General features: G+C 32.2%; 1 protein-coding gene across 1 annotated transcript; it reads right to left on the minus strand.

Annotated features, from left to right (window-relative positions):
* Positions 1-2,666: 2,666 nt before the first annotated feature.
* Positions 2,667-19,588, minus strand: LOC130622987 (merlin-like). The gene is made up of 18 exons (XM_057438457.1): positions 19,158-19,588; positions 14,908-15,071; positions 13,674-13,802; positions 12,005-12,211; positions 11,150-11,218; positions 10,553-10,638; positions 9,468-9,543; positions 8,808-8,942; positions 8,064-8,138; positions 7,339-7,452; positions 6,747-6,869; positions 6,327-6,458; positions 5,413-5,498; positions 4,443-4,542; positions 4,263-4,354; positions 3,996-4,062; positions 3,399-3,491; positions 2,667-2,799 (listed from the first exon to the last, which is right to left on the minus strand). Exons 2-18 carry the CDS (start codon positions 14,977-14,979, stop codon positions 2,749-2,751), a joined length of 1,707 nt encoding a protein of 568 aa, XP_057294440.1. The 5' UTR covers positions 14,980-15,071; positions 19,158-19,588; the 3' UTR covers positions 2,667-2,748.
* Positions 19,589-20,240: the final 652 nt, after the last annotated feature.

The following is a 20,240-nucleotide window of genomic DNA, read 5'->3' on the forward strand; positions in this document are numbered from 1 at the left end:
AATAAATGGTTAAATTAATATGACGCAAATTATTATGTAAGAGAGAAAATGTTTAATCCACGCAAAATGCACATTTGGTACTGACTTAGAGTAAGAAAAACACACGGAGAAACAAATTTTCCATTGCTATTAATTTCAAAAGAATCAGAGCGCAAGGTGCTCGACTTAGTTTTTTTTAGCGAAAAATTGATCAAGCTCTAAAATTGAGCAAATAGTTTAGTTATTTGAAAAGCTGGGATTTAAAGCTTTTTATCATCATCAAAATAAGCCGGCCAAAGTCTGAAAAAATGTGTGCAAGACTAGTTATTTTAACTGAAGAATAAGTTATTTAAAGGATAAAAATACACCCACAACAAATACAGGGGTAGTCAAAATATAAACATTTTTATTGAGAAAAAATGTCTGAAAATTTTCCTAAAGAGCAAAATCAAATTTATCACCTTCAAATCGCAGAAATTTATGTCAAAATCAATTTTTTTAGCCTTTAAATCGCGATATGTCGCAACAAATTTTTGTTCTTAAGTATATTCGTGTAATAAGGTTTACGGGAACTGAAAAAATCAAAGAGAATTCTTACTCCTCTTCAAAGCCGCCAATATGCCTGTGCTATAGTTCACGGAAATTTTTCTAAGAAAAGATTTCCAAAAAATAGAAAAGACCTTGTATTATTCTGTATCGAAAATATGTTATATATATATAAATGAAAGGTGGAATAAATATATATCTTGAAAGTTTTATAAATGGATACAATTTCTTGACATATAAAGCTCCTTGATAATAGTTATGAAAAACGAATCTGAATAAGCATTCCTTCTGTAAAGCTTATCTCCCCCGAAAAACAAGAGATGCTAGAAGCTTAATAAATTTAAAAATAAATTTATATAATTTACCAAGAGTTACTTTCCGTTATTACCTCTAAGATATTCAAATCACAAGGCTTGCACCATGGGGAGAAGACTGGGGATTCATGTTTTTTTTAAAGGCATGACATTTATAAGCATCTGTATGCTTAAATTTGGTAATTTTTTAAGCATAGGCCTAAGAAAATGCTGTAAAGTTTTTTCGATTCGTGAGCAGTTTTTCTTTTTATTCTTTATGTCTGATTTAATTAGTACTTACTGATGTTCAGAATTCAGATACAATATTTCTTTTTTATAAATAAGCATATTTTGAGCCTGATCATGTGTTTTTCATAAGCATCCTTAAGGCTCATTTTGGAATTTCAATTGCTTACAAAAAACATGTATTTAAACGAATGGTGCGGGGCCTGGATGCAAGGTTAAATAAATTATAATAAAACATTTGTTACTCCTGCTTAAAACTAAAAAAACACATACAACCCAAGATGGTTCTGCATTAAATTTAAGTTTACTATTTACCATTTGCCTTGAAAAACAACAACAAATGAAAACAGAAATGGTTCAACGAAGTATAAAATAAAATAACATGGCATGAAAGACATCTCTTGTAAAAATAAAGTTGGACCTCCTAGCAAAAATAGGATAAAGATGAGCATATATCATAGGAAACTCACAAGAATGTAAGAAGATTCTTCTCTTTAATCAACATCTTTTGTAGTCGCATTATTTACACTGTTAAACTTTTCGTTTTGAAACCTATTTTGCCCAAAAAATAGATTTTGCGTAGATTAATTTTCGCAAAGACATGTTAGGATTTTTTGCGAAAAATTATTTTCACCAAGCTAGAATATTTTTTTTTGGCATTAGGCATTTTAGCAGAGATAAGGTAGACTCTAATTGAACTTGCTCATATCACAAAGGCTGACTATTACTTTTTTATCAACTACAAAAAAAAAACTGTAAAATGAAAAACAAGAAAAAACCTTATCTGTTTTTTTTCTTTCTAAGTTAATTTTAGCGAATAAGACATTTCTAGTGATTTCGCGAAGATTTTTTTTCGCGAAATTGACCTTTCTATAAATTTTCGTACAGATGGATTTTCACATATATGGATAAAATTCGCGAAAATTAATCAACTTATTTTAATTGCATCACTAGTTTTTATTACCTCTCATTTAGAAAAATTAATTTTCGCGAAAAATTTGCAAATACATTTGCGAAAATAAAGAAAAATATTTCGCGAAAATTACCACAAATTTAGTTAAATGTTCTTAGCCATCACAAATTATCATTTTAAATTTATATAAAAAATAAAATATATATATGTTTAAAAAAGTAACTAAATAAAAATAGACTCTGCGTAAAAAACAGTTCAAATGTTTTCATGAGCACGTAACATGGAACGTCAAATATGACAGCAACGGTGCAGCAAAGATAAGCATTTGTAAAGACCGGTTTACAGTGAGCTTCCCTGGCCACACCTCCCAACGTTCAGACGTCAATGTTCAATCACTATAGCACTGAAGAAGTTTTCGCAACGTTCACTGGTAGTTAAAATAGATGCCCGCTGCAAATGATTTGTCTCAACTTTCACAGCTGCCAAATTACAGACACCAATACCAGAAAAAAATATTGAAAGCATATGCACAAATACTAATCGTAGGGAGCTGTAGTCAAGAAAACAAACACAGAAATCGGTCTGACACACTAAACAATCAAGGCTGCTATTTTTTTCAATGGGAGCTTTTGTTCAACTGATTAGGAAGGTGATTTCTTTGTTTTTAAACATAACTTGAACGGTATGTATTGTATTCTTTCTTCAACGACGGTACGGCGTCGTCAAAACGAGTCGCGCAAACAGCAAAGCAGCATCAGTAGGAAAGTTGCATTACAGTTTTTGATATACTTCAATACGTGCGTTCGTAGATGCTGCTTGCAACTAAAAGAAAAAACGAGAGACAGTTAGAAGATAAACGCAGCTATAGAAATGACTTAGTATGACTAAATAAAAAAATCCATCATTTCGCACATGTAATTCAACTAATTTAAATGCTTACAAATATTAAATTTCGTGAAAAGTAACATGTTTCTTTGCTAACCGAGCTATCCTACTTGCTTTTTTTAATCAAATATTTACCCTTCAAAACAGAATTTTTTTTAATTCGCTTTTTTAATTCAGCAGCATTTTTCATAATTCGAACGTTCAACGTTTTTCTAGTTCATCAATGTTTTTAATTCGAATGTTCGCTTTTTCAAGTACAGCTTTTTTAATTCGAACGTTCACTCTTTTGTTCCAGCATTTTTTAATACTAACATTCACCTTTTTAGTACACCATTTTTTTAAAATTCGAACGTTTATATTTTCAGTGCAGCATTTTTTTTATAATTCAAACGTTGGCCTTTTCAAGGATAGCACAAGCTGTAAATAGTTTATAAATTACCGAACAGTGATCACCTAGCCAAATTGGTCATTATCAAGTGGCAAATCCATCGACAGCTAGAGAATAAGACGGCAATAGCAAAAACAGAATTACAAACCTTTTGCATCGTCGAATATTTGTTTTCACCTTTGTCCACATTCTCCAAATGGATGCGATCAAGAAGGTCATTGCTGCCGTTAATTTTGAGACCCTAGAATGCAGCGAAGAACAAAATAAGGGTGGTGATTTAATTCATCTAAAATATCATTCCCATGCAATTATGCTTAACAGCATGGTTTAGTTTAATCCAGTTACTAAGAGAGTCAGGCCTATTCTTGGCCTTAAAATCTCAAAGGTCCTAACCGAGAGAATGGCCTACTCAAAAAAGATGCTCAAGAAGTCATTTTCCTTAATATTTCAAGATTTCCAAGAAATAAAATGCTTTAATAGAATATTCTCTGCAGTACATTGGAACTTTTTTCTTCCATTTTAAAATGATATATGTGTTGGTAAGAAATAAAATAATTCCAACGGAGCAACAGAACTGGTAAATAACAGAGGATAATAATAATAACCACGCAACACTTGCACAGCATAACAAATAGAATTCAAAACTTTCAAAACATTTTAGAAATATAGTGAAGATAGGATTGGTTGTTTTATATAGTACATTCTCGTTAACATATCGGCAAGTGATAAGTATATACAACTCTACCTCTATTTCCGTCTTTAATTCGGTTAACTGTCTTTGTAAGTGATGACTTTTTTCCAAGTATTCGACTCTTAAAAATTAAAACATATAAGGTTAGTTAATCGAACCTAATTATAAGCTATTACTTATAAGAAACAAAAAATATTTTAGATAAGCCTGAATGTTGCCTTTGTTTATGTATTACACGGGATCGGTTATTGCTTACTTTTAGCTTGTTGACTTATATACTTAAGAAGACTTAAATCACAAGATTTCACAAGATTTGCTCACCGCTCCTTTTGTAAAAGTTTAAACCCTCCACTATTTTCACTCTCCACCACACCGTTGGCATGTTGCTGCGGCATTCCTTCTACATATTGCACCTATAATATATAAAACACACCTGCAATAAAGAGGATTCATTCTGACGAATCAACATCTGCATTAAACAAATATGTATTATTTACTTACGAAAGGAATATTGTTTATTCGCAATAACTTTTCGGTTACGAGTTTCTCAGTTTGTCGACTCTGGTCTAACTCCTGCTTTAACAGCATCGTCTCTCTAGCTCTGTTAAAAAAAGAAAACAAACAATGAGCCGTTAAAAATAAATTAAGCGGCTACAGAGGTCCTCAATTGTATCCTTGAGGTAAGACTTTCTAGCTTTGAATATTTGGTCAGAAGGACTTGAAATAAAGTTTTATTCATTGCAATATTTTTTGGGTTTTGATGAAGTATATTACCTCCCATTTGTTTAGATTTTCGATGGTTCATCCTCAAAAAAGCTATTCATTCCGTCTCATTGCAACTTATACACTATCAAGAAAGAAATTTTCGCAAAAAAATAAATAAAAAATTCAGGGAGTAAACCTTCGAGAATGGCATGATTTTTAATAGTTCAAAAAAATTATCTTTATTTTAATAATAAGCTACACATTAATAATTAAAGTCTGATTGATTATTTTATGGTTTGGTATACCTTTGGGATTTTATGATTATAACTTTTTATGTTCACTTGAACATAAAAAGTATAACCTTATAAAAACGTAGTGTAAATACTGTATGATATGTGTCTTGATATTTTTTAAATTTCTTAACAGTTTTAACTGTTTTTGTTGATTCACTTTAGGACTGGAGATGAAAATTAATTTCAAATTATATTGTCAAAAAATTTACATTGTTGGTTAAATTTATTAATTTCCGCGATTTTTTTTACCTTATATAAACAAGTTTTATTGACTTTTTAACAAGCTGGAATGCAATCACTTTTACCAAACGCAAATTAGAGTTTTTTATCGTTTTTTATCAATTAGAGTCTATTGCACAAACAAAAACTTTTTACTTTCGCAAATAAGCCCGCAAATTTTTTAGTTTGAGAAAATTTCTTCCTGTAAAAAGATTATATTTTATGGAATCTGACAAACAGTATCAATTCCACACCTTCTTTGTGATTCTTGCATTATTTGTTGCAATCTGTAATCAGCATTCTGTATGTGACTTTCTAAGTTAAACTTCTCTTCGTCTTTCTGAAATAAAAACAAAGGTAAACACGTTTAAAAAATATATTACTCCGAATTAGCTTTGGCTTAAAAAGCACCCTTTTGATTTAGTAATATGACTACATAACACCTATACACTATCACGTACTGATTTTTGCAGGTATTAACTTTCACGTATGATATATTAAAGAACGTTTTGCGGGTGCATAATTTCAAAACTAAGTCAAAATCCGCGAAAATTAGTACTATTTACACTTTTTACAACAATTTAAATTAATAACAAGGCTTTTTCGTCTCTCGGTCTTCCTAAATAACTGTTTGCATACATGACGACATTGCTGCAGACCGGATGACGTCATGTATGTTTATCTTAATTGTATCCCAATGAGTTAAGTTTCGTGACAAGTCTCTTTCAATACTTTAAAGTAAGGTATAGGTTTATTAAGATTCCCTCAAAACTTCAGCCAAAATGGGGTTAAAAGCAAGCAACCTTTACAGAGTTTCCACTCTTTTTATAGTCAAATTTAGGGAACTTTGATGAGAATTTCAAGTTATTCTTAAAATGTGATAGTATTTTCATTAAAAAAGAGAATGATTAGAGAGATGTTAAGGTAACGCCACAACTGAAAAACATATTACTTCTGTACCAACGTAGCATCCCTACCCATTCTTCAGAGTTCTTCAGTAAGTGGCTAATTCTTTTCTATTTATAAGAAATGTTAGGTAACTTTATTACCGAATCCAAAGTTCCTTATATAACATACGTGCAGTTACTTAATTTAAAAAATGTTTACAAATTTCACGCATGCGTGTTGGTATATTATTTTACCTTCGTAAACAAAACAAAGAAGCTACCTGACTGCACGCCATACGTAGCCTTCGTATTTCTGTTTCAAATTCTTCAGCTTTTTGCACGAGTAACATAGCTTCTTCTTCCGCCACCAGAGCTTTCTCAGCAAGTAAATCAGTCGTTTCTTCTGCTTTTTTCTAAACAACATCAGAGATTTTCGCTTAAAACCTAACATGCTTATGCTGCACTAATCAGATGGTAAGTTGCAAGTTATGAAGCAAGTTACAGCACATCTCTACAGAAAGTTAAAAATGGAAAGAAATTTCTTGTATAGAAATTAAAAAATTAGTTTCAATGAGTATCCAGACACAACCTATAAGGAAAGCAACTGCTTGCAGCTAGGCAAGAGTGGGAAAGAAATTTTCTGCATGAAAATTTGATACAATGTCACTTGATTGTTCAAACACAACCTATTTTTTGATTACCAGTTGCACACGGTAGGTTTCTAACGTGGATTCGTATTCCTGTAACCTCCTCTCTGCTTCCAACTTCGCTTGTGTAGCTTGTATACGTAGTGAGTTTTCTTTTAAAAATCGATTTCGTTCTCTCTAAACAGAACATTGCGTTAATAACAAAAGAGTACCCCTTTCTACATGGAAGTACGTAATTGACCTTAAAAAAGAGGAAGATGTTTGTTCAATTGATAAGATGTGTCAATTATTGCATGTTTATAAAATTGTTATTCACATCAACATGCACGCATTTTAGAAACTAGGTAACAAAATGTCCTTTAAAAATTTTAGACAACCAATAAATCTACTTTTCTAACACAGTGGTAACGTTACAGAAGAAAATTTAGATGTTATAAAAAAATTTATCGCATCACAAACGAATATTCAATTCAATTCAATTTATTTGCCATAGAAAAAGTGAGTATATAAAATATAACAAGTTAAAGTTACAATTCGATGGCTGGAGAACAACACAATAACGGAGCTAATAAGAACATGAAGGCTAATATTCGTTTTACATGATTCCAGTTGTCATCATCTCCATTAATTTCATTTCAAACTCTACCTGTCTTTCTTCTTGCAGTTCTTTCGCTTGTGATTTCATGACTTGCACTTGTAAACTGTCTGGCCTTCTACGCTTCATGTAGAGGTCGTGATTACCACTACATAACAGCAGAATCTGCAGAACAATTTAATTGACAAATTTAATCAATGCGTGCCGAAAACGTTTCATAGAGCAGGGTGTCTGCCAATTTATTTACAATTTTAAGGTCTTCTGGGTATTTTTGTCACAACCTCGATGTTTTTCAAGGCTTTGACTATATTTTTGTGATATTTCAAGGTCAAAAATAACTAGTTCAAAAATCCTCATATATAGAAGTGCTGCACATTTAAACCTATAGAAGTTATTTATTAAAAGAAGTGCGAACATAATATCTTATAACAAGACTATGTTTCATAAATAGACAGTAATGTTTTTAAAAGGATTCACAATTTAAGGTTTTTCTCTAGAGAGTGATGAATATTCAAGGTTGTTAAAGCCATCCAGCTTTATTTTAAGGCTTCAGAAATTAATCCTATACGGACGGAAGTACAGGACCGATGTCCCTGACGATTTTTCAAATTTCATTTGCCCGTATAGAATTAATTTCTGCAATGTGATTTTTCTCAGAAATTAATTCAATGTTGTTTTTATGTTTCGTTTTATAAATGGAATTGTTTTCCATCCATGCAACGATTTACTTTTTAAAAAAAGATCTCAAAACACATTCAATAAAACAATTTAAATACCTCTCTGTTGATCACAACATCAGTAGAAATAAAATTAAAATTGTTTGCTTCTTTCTCCATAGGTTCAATCCATATCTAAAAGAAAAAGTATCACTGGTTGGGTGACAAAACAACACCATAAAAAATGTAGCGAGCAGACATCAAAAATTCTCGTAATGATTGAGACTTCCATGAGTCTTTAGCCGGCTGAGAATCTTACATAATTCATTCTTACGGGATTTTAAAATTCGAGTTTAAATCTAGCCATCGTTAGGTATTTGCATAGGTAGCCAGCATTATTATCAAAGTATGTAATTTTGCATTTCCTCTGGTCTTGGAGCAATATTTGCAATTTATAACACGTACAGCAAGTGAACAGATCATAGCTTATTTATATTTTGCGGGGTTTTCTTAAAGCACAACATGAGAACTTCGGCTTTACGAAGAACTGAAGTTTTCAAAATTTTATCAAAAAACGTGATAAAGTAGGAGCCTTAAGGCTAATTGTGTCTTTCGGGAACATTATATAAGACAAAAGATTAAGTCACATTTTTTAAGGAAAACAAAAGCAATTTTACATGCGTATCACAATCCTGCAATACTTTGTTGAATCTCACACAGAACATTCAAGGTTAGGGTTCTAAAAATGCAGAAAATGTAGACATACGAGGGTATGCACATTAATGGCACTGATTTTTGCAAGTAGAGAGATAAATAACTGCAAATATTAGTACCATTGAAGTAGCATTAATAAACAACGCATACCTGTTTGTTTTTAAAACTGATGTTCCTAATCTCACTCCACATGAACGAAACTTTTGGGACCAGTTTATTTTCTTCTTCGTAAACGTTAATACCTACTGCACTTATTCCAAGCCACAAGTTGGTTCCGTTGTCGTTCTAACATGGAAATTAAAACTACTTTACTTGAAGTCAGGTGTTCCAAAATCATATTTAAAGTGAAGCATGCGAGTTAAAAGTATCTTGAATTAATAATATTGTTCATCCGGAGTAGAACATCACAAGAAATGGTGACATGCATAAATAACCTTGACGATTCCACGTATAACACAATGGGGAAGAAACAAGAAAAGTTTTTAAACACATTCGGTATGAATGCTCATTTCAATGAACACTTTCACGGGATGAAAATTACCACAATATTTAATAATATTAAATATTTAATATTCTTTAGAGAAATTTTCGCGGGAATACATTTGCGCGTTTTGCACACATATTCGTGGCAGTAAATTTTCATGGTTTGTGATTTTTGGAATAAGAATCTGACATGTTTTTTTTTTCTTAATTTTGAGATATCGCAAAACTTTCGCAAACAACAATGAGTAGCAGAAAGTAATTGTACTCCTCTGAAACTGCAATATGCCAAAATCAAACAAAATATATAAAATAAAAATGTGGACATACTTGTATACTATAGTAACCAATTCCATACATGTCAAGGTCTTGGGCTATTTTTAAATATTCCATTTCTGCTTCGGACCTAGATTAAAAAAAACTAGAATCTCATTTGATGATGTGAGTTGACACAGGCTATACAGTTGGTGTTCTTATTATTATTATTATTTTTATTAGTAATATTATTACTGAATATTTGTACAAGGTAGTCGTATCAGTACATGAAAAAAAAATAGAAAAAAACATAAAAATAGAAAAATTAAAAACCTATGTGCTTATGCGCGGAAGAAAGGGACTATGAGCACTAATAGAGAGTTTTAATCTTACGTTGGCCAAATATTGTCAATGCAAATGTTATATGCCAGTCTGGTTTGTTAGTACTTTGACATTAGTGGCAATGATTGCTAAATAGCAGCGTAAGTTAGAAAGTTCCAAATGGACTGTAATATCGATTTTAGGCCGCTTCACTTTTAACGAGGAGCTATTCAATGAACAGGTCAGGTTAAAAAAAAAACCTTTCTTGTACATGCTTAATTATGTAAAATCGCGTAATTAACAACCTTCAAAATTTTCAAGAGTCGTGAAACTTTTAAATTACTCGTTTCTACAGAAAGAGAAGTTAGTTATTGTTATGATTTGAACTTTTTGTTAGATGGAGATGATTGCAAATGTGGAAACCCGTATAAATAATTATTGCATATTAATCGTGAAATTACCAATAGCTCAAAATGTTCTATTTTTTGGCCTTGACAAAGGTATTTTCTGAAAAATTAAACCCTCTTTGAAACAAAATAATCAATACACTAAAATTTCGCACCGAGTGACCACTCATTGTCAAAAAATAAATTGCAAGCACATTCCAGGAGTTTTCTGACCTCTTTCTAGACGAAATTTCGCTCAATAAAAACAGAAATAAACCAACAACAAGGATAAGAAAACATAACGGTTCCTATAACCTGATAGCCAACTATAGATAGAATAAAGATAAAAAATTATCTTCCAGAACTTTTTTCAGAGTTTTTAGGAGTTATATTTTATTTCAAAAAGTTTCAAGGAGTAGTGGTCACACTGTCTGTATAACAAGTATAACATACCTCGATAAACCATAACAATGTTCAGCATACCATGCCACTATACGTTCGTCCCATTGTTCGTCCGTCAAATGATATAAATTTGTCACCTAAAATACAAAAGTTTTTAACAAATGTGACAGATTTACACTACGGAAGCTGGAATAATGCAAACACAAATTAGGCTAAATTCTCAGGAGCAGCGCAAATGCAACATAGAACACTGAATTTTTGGGATTATTTTTATTCTAGTCTTTTTGGAATTACGAATAACCCTATTTAATGACCAAATGTTGTTCTGAACTGTTTATCAGCAGAGCTTTGTACTTAAAGAAAAGTCTTGTGCAGAAAAAAATTGTTTTAGAGAAATTTATGTAAAAAACCTTAATAGGCTCTTTGTTTGGTGAAAACAAGTTTTTCCAATGAAGCATTTTCAAAAAAAAAACATTCATATTTTGTAACTTCGGGCGATTCAATGTAATTCAATTTTTGCAAACAGCATTTTTCAAAAATTTTTAATTTAAAGAGTTTCTTCCCTTAAAACAAGCTTCATTATCACTCACCACTACCGCATCAAATAGGTACTGCTTCTGTTAAAGGGTGCAGTAAAATAAAACTTACTCGCTTTGGAAGGAGCTGTTCTTTTGCTAGGAATTTATTTTTGTGTATTTCAGCATCATAATCTCCATACTAATAATACAGAAGAAAATGGAAGTTTATAGAAAAATAAGATTCTTGCATTAAAAAGCTGTTAACAGTCTCATATGGCTGTTTCATGTCACTTCACCTGCAGCTCAAACATCTTTAACAAAACGACACAATTTAGAGGTTACGGTAAAAACCTAGCACTACAAATATAGACTAAATACACTAATATTTTCTCAACAAAATTTTTTACAAGCAGCCAAGCATTTTAGTTGAATTTAGAATAAACACAGAAAAATTTTGGATTTAAAAAAAAACTACAGTGTAGATACGCATCCTCTCACGTCACTGTATCTGCATTTTTGCGTTGCAGCTTTTATATGCTCTAAATTTCTTGTCCTCTAAAAAGGCGGTATCTGCGAGTGTATCTGCATTTTATCTTTTATGTAATGCCTGAAAATTCTTGTTGTTTATAATTTCATATCTGAGTGCATTGCATATGTTATTTTAAATCATAAAGTTTCCTGCTCGAGTGAATTCTTTCTTACAGTGAAATGTTTATTTACAAGCTTTTAATAAAAAATAATCAATTCTGGATTGGGTTAAGACAAATAATGCTCCAGATGTATTTACAACTGGGGTTTAGTTAGAGTTGACAGAATCTATGCAGACTTCATAAACAATAAAACAGGCTACAACATAAATATTCTAATTAACTTCAAAGTAAGCGTTCCTACCTATTAAACATTCTGGTAAAAGCTGAAGAATTCGTTACACAACAAATACCCTCTCGAAAAAAAACCATTCAGGAAATTTTAGGGAATATAATACCTTAGCTTGAACAGAAAACGATGCCATCAGTACAGCCTCCTCAGCAGGACAGTAGATGTTTTCATTTAATATATCATTTTTAACGTGTAAGAAAAACAAGTGTTGAGTTATTTGTAAAATTAAGCCTTGTTCCACATCTTCAGGATAAAATTCAACTTTAAGGTGCAGCTTGATCGTTTGAATCTCAGCTCCCAGTTCACTTCGTATCTGAAAATTTTAATTGGATAAAACAATTCTGACAAACGTTTTTTTACAATAATACTGGTTATAAGCCTCCTATAACATTTTTTTCACAAGAATCATTCTTTTTTAAAGACGTGCATACACACTCTTTCGTGCGTATATTTTAAAACAGTTCTATGTACATACCTGACTTCTGCGAGCCAAATTAGATTAAAAGGTTTTTAATAAAAAAAACAGCATTACGTTTTATTATACAGAATTTAAGGGCTTGATTGCAATTTCAATGCTTGACCAAAGGTCTAAACAATTTTTATAAAAGTCTTCAGAGTAACTCATACTGTAAATTCTCTCATTAATGCCTGGGGTGTTTACTTAATTTTTTAGCGTTAATTAAAGGGCGAGGGGCTTTAAAAGAGGGAGGAGTTTAATGAAAAATCCAAGTTTTGTCTTTATATTATTATTAATTCTGGATCCAAAAGGTTGAAACAAGCGTTTATCTTTTTAACATAACTCTGTTTGAACCTCAACGAAAGGATTTGTTTCTGCGTATAAAACATTGCTTTGTTTAATCACTCATACAATTTAAGCAAAAACAATTTGTGTCTGCTAATATTTCCCTATTAAACGCTCTTTCTAAGGGGACCTCTATTAAAGGGGGAATGTATTAAATGTTTTTAAAGGAGGGGGGGGGGGGCTTTATAAGAAGGGCATTTAAAAAAAGAGGAGGAGGTTTGAAATTATTTATTTATCCAATATTTTAAGTTACGACAAATATAACATTATTCAAGTTACATTAATTAGTCTGAAAACAATTATTCTAAAAAATTTATTTAAACTTTTGATCAAATTTTGATTTTTACACAATCTAGTGGTGCGCAAATATAAAACTTCCACTCAGCTAAATCTAACAATATTTTAAGCCAATTATTATGTTTAACAACTTAATAAAATATTTAAAGTAAACACGAGATATGGTCAATGTAGTAAAATGGTAATGATTCGCCAACAGAGAACACAATAATTGACCTACAGGACGCCCAATATGAGATGTGTTGCCAGCTTGTCTTTATGATTAAAAATTTACTCTCAAAACTTTATTATTATTTATTTTACATAAATTTTAAAATTTCCATTGTGTTGTAGGGACCTATTCCAAGCTGTCACCATTGATAATTAATTTGCATATAAAGACATTTCTATCATTTTTAGGATTGCTAAACATGGTTGGCCTGACAATAGGGCTCAGCAAGATTTTGCAATTTCCCTAAACTTAAAGAAAAAATTAGTTGTCTAGACACACAAGGCTTGTAGCTTATAGATCTTTGTGAATATAATATTATTGGTCTGTCCTTCTTTATAATATTAATGATGTTTGGCATTCAAAGTAAAATTGTTGAAGAAAAAACACAGAAAGACGTGTTTTTAGAACAAAAGCATGCAAGAAAAAAAAATTATCTATTTAATTAAAAGAAAATAATTCAATTACCTTCTTATCCAAGCGTAGCCAAGATGCAGGTTTACCAGCACGTTGATAATACAAACCAAAATAGTTACTTTCACGCAAACCAATTGCCCTGCACACTAGATCAAATAGCTCTTTTCCACGTATATTGTCCTATCAAGAAAATAAAATTAACTGAATTCCTTGCAGATTATTCAAGTAACTACATAGTACTTCAGTTAAATGGCCAAACGACGATGTGCGCAATTCACTCGCTTTAATTTGATAAAGACTAGACTATTAACTAATTAGATTCTCTGAGTGTTAAGAATTCACCTAATTAAAAGCCACTTTATAAGAACCTTTACAAGAGCCGTGTGCATGATCCTCTAAAAAAATAAAATTAATGGAGTTGAATGATATGCAGTAACAAAATTCCTTTATCCCTGCATACACAGCAAATGGAATGCTGTTTTGGCATGCCGAACACACAAAATGCAAGTTTCCAGTCCAAGCGAGAAAACAACTTGTATATATTGTAGTTTTTAGGGAAAATGAGGTCAGTCAGGCAGGTGGAACATGTAATTAAATGCCTTCCATATATATTTTTTTCAGATAAACAATTTACGTTAAAAATTTGTATATACCATGATTTGTACTCTACACATATTTTATTCCTTGCTTATATATACCATGGCTGTTATCTTTACCAGGACAAAATGATTCTTTTTTCTCTTACTTATATACATATTATTTGTCTTTCTAATTTCAAAACCTATACACTTGACTCACAAGAACCTATTTTCTAGCTTACGTTTCTTTAAAAGTAATAAAGATTCCGGATTCCTAGCTAAGTATTTTTACTGTCAAATTGAGTTTGACAATGCAGTGCATAAAATAAGAGGTAATCCAATCAATGATTGGAACAATCTAAGGAATAAACAGTCAAATTTTTCAAACCTATTTGGCAGTATCATTGGATTTTAAAATGGTATTTTATATTTGTAATGATGCATCATTCTGGTTGGAATCAAGGCAGGGATCCAAATTAACTTGCTATAGGTTGATAGAAACAGACTTAAAAGGGCTAAAATTCTTAAATGTATATATAAAAAATATATCATTCAACTTTGTCACTGCTTGTCATATCATTGCTTTCAGAGTTTTAGCCTTTGGAGTACAACTACTGCCTCACACCTATTAAAAGATATTCTCAATCAGACTTATTAACCCTTATTAAAAACATCTGGCACACCCTAGATTTACTAACAAACCTTACCTTAACATGAAACTCCAGTTCTTCTCCTGGCTGGGTAACAACATGAATGTTTACTTGTTGGGGTTTTGGCATCGTTTGTCTTATTTCAAATGTATCATAATCACCAAAATGCAAGGACCAAAACCAGTGGTCTGACGTAGAACGTCAATTTAAAGGATTTTAATCTGAAATAAACAGTTTTCATAAAATACACACTTTTAAGAAGCATGACACTCAATATAGGTACATACATATTTTTTTAACTAGTAAACTATTGAGAGTATTATAAAATTAATCTTTTTTACCTTTACAGCTACTCGTTTTCATAAATTAAAACAAGAGACAAATTCATCCAAACACTTCTTTTTTGGCAAGACAATTTATTATTTTTCTTTCGCAACAGAAATTTTTTAATTATCTGCATGCATAAAGCAAAAACGCATGGAAAAATATGCTTGTCACATCACCCTCCTCCGTTCACTGTAGTCCAGTTTGATGAAATTAAAAATGGCATGCCAGGACACCACAGAAAATGCATTACTCAGTTAATGCATTACCTCAGTTATCTATAGCTAGACAAAAATACACCATAAAAAAATTGCAGTAGTACAGTTTTTTTCACATTATTAGAGTCAGTTTATGTTAATTCCAAGGTCTTGGCGTAGGCAAATACACTTTATTTCCATGCAAAAAATTGCATCTGGCCCATCAATTGACAGGGCAACATGTTAAAAGATGGGGCAATGCATCCAAAAATAGTTTGCCATGTTTTATGAAGGTTCATTCATAATCATCCTTCATTCATACTTAGGCTCTGTTCTAATTTGGGTCAGAACTATACAATGAAAAAAAATTAGTGTCACTGAAATGAAAAAACAGTAATTTTTGGCAAACTACTTAATACCATTCCTAAACAAGTTTCTATGCTTATACGATGAACATAAGAAAAGTATTACTACATGACAAACACTAAAGAATGTTTGAATAAAGTTTGTATAAATTATTGCAATCACACCTGAAGAACATTGAAGTATTTAAAAGTGTTTACCTTTTTTTAAATAAATGGAGCTAAACTGCAAGTTTTGCTCATGTTAATTGTGGTGACAGAATTACAGTTCTTTAGTATTGTGGTTAATATACATTAGGTTTACCTTAGTCATTGAACATGTCATGTAGAGCCTGACACAGTGGGGGTGGTTTCTACCTATAGACCTAATCTTAAAGATTGCCAGGGTTATTAGTCTCACTTTCCTGTAAAGGAACTGGACCCTACCCAGGTCTTGATTATTAATGGTTGCATATAAGAACCCAACATCCCACACTGCACAAGTTCTTCAGATGTACCTTACAGATTACAGTTACCCACCCTCCCACCCTTTTATAGATTGATTTTCTTCACCTATTTCTTTTTTTATTTTATGTCATCAACACGCCTACTAATGGTGGATGAGATACCAATTCAATCATCGTGGTGCAATGGACTTAAGTCGAAATGGAAATATCATGAACGTCTCCAATGCAACTAAAGACAACCACATCACAACTGTTATGTGAGCACGCAGCACAACATAACCAGACAAATTGCTTCTGCCTCAAGGTTTCCCTGACATTTCTTTTGGCTCATGTTATGTCAGGGTTTTAGTCCAGAGGTAGAAACAACAAGTCTGTAGGGAGCCTCTAATTTAATTGGTAGGTGTGTTGGGCCTCCTTCGTCAGCCGTTTAGGCAAGTAATGTGTTGATAAAAGTCATTGTAGAATAAGAACACCAGTAATTAGCATGTGCCTGACGCTCAGGACATGTCGATGCACCGACGCTCGGGGCATCTCTAGTGTAGTCATTATGTGTATAGGAAACATGCGCCTTACGCTCAGGGCATCTCTCATACACCTGACGCTCAAGGTTTGGAAGAGAACACCATAATTAGCATGTGCCTGACGCTCAGGACATGTCGATGCATCTGAGGCTCAGTGCATCTCATCTGTCTCATGCACCTGACGCTCAGGGCATGAAAACGCCTATAACGCATAACCTGACGCTCAGGTTAAGCATTATATATTTGTGCATGTGACGGAGCACGGAGGAGGCACCTTCATTCCTACCCATTCCCCAAAAATTTCCATAAATAGTCTACGCATACTGAATGTGTTGTATCTACTCATTCCAACAGAAATACATTGTTTCTATCAATTTGTGTTATTATTCTGGAACCCAAAGCAATTAACCAGAACACATATAAATTAATCTTTGATAAGATTTTTATTTGACAAAAATTGGATGCAACAAGTAACTATGATAATACCTACATAGCAAAAAAGAGATAGTAATTGGTTGTAACACTGATGGAAATAACGTCAGTACATCAGACAAGACCAACCGGTTTTGAGAGCATCTGTCAAAAATATTACCAAATTTAAAAAATGTCTGAACACTTTTTCAAAATTCTTTGACATTTTCTTTTGAATAGTCGTATTAAAATTATAAAAATAATGTGAAAGAAATCAAATACAAGGGTTGTTACTTTTGTGTATTCAGTTTAAAGATGAAAAAATATAAACATGTTTTTCTTTCATCCCATTCCAACATTACAATATATATCTTTTCTTATTCAAAACGTTGTATAAAAGTCATAGTCATGATTGGCATTTTTAAGAGAGGGATATATCTTTTCCATTCAAACTGTTGTTTATAAACTCACTCATGGCTTCATAGTTGCCCATTCCAATTATTGCATAACATTTTAAAAAAAAGAAGAAATTCTGTTTATCATCCATATTACTATTTCCATTTTGTTGTAAATATCAACAATTTCAAATATTTTTTCCATGTAGAGAAAAAATTCAAAAATCAACAAGTAAAAAAAAGAATGGAAGATCATCCATGGTTAAAATTCAGGCCCATAGAAATGAGATGTACCTTATGTTGTGAATAGAATAAGTCCATCAAGTCATCCAAAAAATATTCTGATGCATTTATTTCTTGTTCACAGAACTATCGTTTTGCATCGAAAGTTTTTTGTTGTAAATGAGACATTTCCAATCAAAGTTTTTGTTAGTACTCACTGAATCAATGAAAATTTTTCTCATGGCCCCAAGTATAGTGGAACCTCGAGGAGATTCTAATTTGATCAATTTGTCTGACCAGGCTATCTACGAGTGTGAAGACTAGCTGTAAAAGGGAAAAACACTTTCAGTGGAGTTTGGAATTTAAATAAACTTCAAATTTCCCCTAAGAAAAGTCTGCATCCATTTTAACAATAAAAAAACCCATACTTTTTGGGTGTAGTAATTATCTGAGAAACCCACAGGAACTTAGTATGTCAAAAAAACACAGAATTATACCAACGTTACTTCATCTAACAAAAGAAGAATTGCTAAACATGTCTTTCATAGTGACAGGATTGTTCATTCATGGTTTATTAACAGCCCAACATCAAATCTTGTATCACACAAGCCCTGCACATAACTTTGGCGGAAAATATACTTGCAGATATATAACTAATTAAGTAGAAAGACTATATATACATAAGTGAAGCCATTGTTTTTCCCAATCGTGTTAATGTAAATCTACTGAAGAGAAAATATTTCACTACAGTTGAATATTTTGGCCAACCTCTTGTTTTATATACTTGTCTATTTTCCTTTAAAATGTTATGGTGATAACCCGGATCCATCCTAGATTTCATATGAATTTTCTTCTTTCTTTAATTCCTAATAACAGCATTGTAATAAAGAAAAAAATACATATAATAGGTAGCAGCTATAGTTAACTCGCTAAAGAATTTATTTGACAGCGTGGGTTGGACTGTGTAATGGGGATCCCCAGAGTATATGGCGCCGTAGATTAGTGGTTATAGCTCTCGTACTCTGTGCGGGAGACCGGGGTTCGATTCCTCTTGACGGCGATTCAACATGGGCGAGTGAATGTTACCATAGCCCCGGGTTAACCCAAGCCATGTGAGGGAAATTGGGAAGATGGCACACTGTGTGGGCCGTTGGATGTTGCCGGGAGTTGTCTAGTAGAGCGCGGGCCCCAATTGGGTCTGCGTCGCTCAAAATGAGCATTAAATACTCTAGGACTCTCCATCTAAGCCATGGCCCCTCCTGGAAATAATAGACAGGGTATATCCCTCGATATTTGTGAGGCTAGCCATGTAAAATATGCGCATCTATCATCCGCACTCTCAGAATATAGGGTTTTGTTAAGAGCATAAAGCCGTAAAGCTAGCGAATTTGAAGAAATTAACCTCTGTTATTTGTGCTCGTTTACTAACCTAAAACCCAGTAGGCATCCAACTTCTCTTTGTTTGTCTCTGTCCTCGTCCCTTGTGTTGTTTTGGTTTTGGAAAACATCAGCCGATTCTAAATCTATGTGCCGGATGCACCAATTTACTTGCACGGAAATATTTTCGTGTCCATGTTACATAAGATTTTAATTTGTAACCAGATACCAAGTTTACTAACTAACTAAAGTAAACTAACTAAAGTAAAGTCAGTGCAGTGAGCAGTGTATGTTATAAATCTTTAAGGCCTATTTTTGACATTTATTTCTCTTTTCGAATTCATCATCTTGTTTAAAAAAGACTTCCCTTCCTTTCAAAATCTTTATACAATTCTAGTATCTAAAGTAGCTGTAAGTAACGACACCTCACCAGAGACAGAGCAAGTACTCCATTTATTTTGCCACAGAACCCCTCCTGATGCTTTTGTCCTAAAAAATCTGTTATAATTTAAATTTTAGGCTTTTGGTTAGCTATAGTTAGCTTGCATAAGATGACTAAGTATTTTTGAAATAAATAGCTATATAGCTATATATATAGTCAAAATGGAGTTAGCTAGCTAAACATCCTTGCATAAAATTTGGCGATTCGGTTCAGCCTTGTTGCCGTAGTGATGATTGACATTTTACTTAATTGACAAATCACATTTGTGCTACATCCACCATTTTTAAAATTTCGCAGGGTGAAAACAAACCTAGAGCGTAGAAAACATGTAGAAATGAAAGAATTAGCTAACGAAAGGTAACCACAATAATAATCTGTCTGGAAATAATGCTTAGCTATCCAGATTTTGTACCAAAAAATTATCTGTGCCCAAACTTCCTAACATTGTTCTTAAAACTCAAAAATGTGTCTAGCTCTGCATTCTCTTCACCTAAAATACGGAACTTTTCACCTCCAAAGAAATTTTTATGACGTCAAACTGAATCGCCAAATACAATGAAGTTGCTTTTATTATAAGCTTCAAATACGCATCATGTGAAAACAATGATTCAAACCATGAAGTTGTTTTTTTTTCTTATTTTTTTTGTCAAAATATAAGGCTTGTTTTCCCAAAAAAATTAGTTTTGTTAAACA

The sequence above is a fragment of the Hydractinia symbiolongicarpus genome, chromosome 13 (genome assembly GCF_029227915.1).
Source record: "Hydractinia symbiolongicarpus strain clone_291-10 chromosome 13, HSymV2.1, whole genome shotgun sequence".
Classification (NCBI taxonomy): Eukaryota; Metazoa; Cnidaria; class Hydrozoa; order Anthoathecata; family Hydractiniidae; genus Hydractinia; species Hydractinia symbiolongicarpus.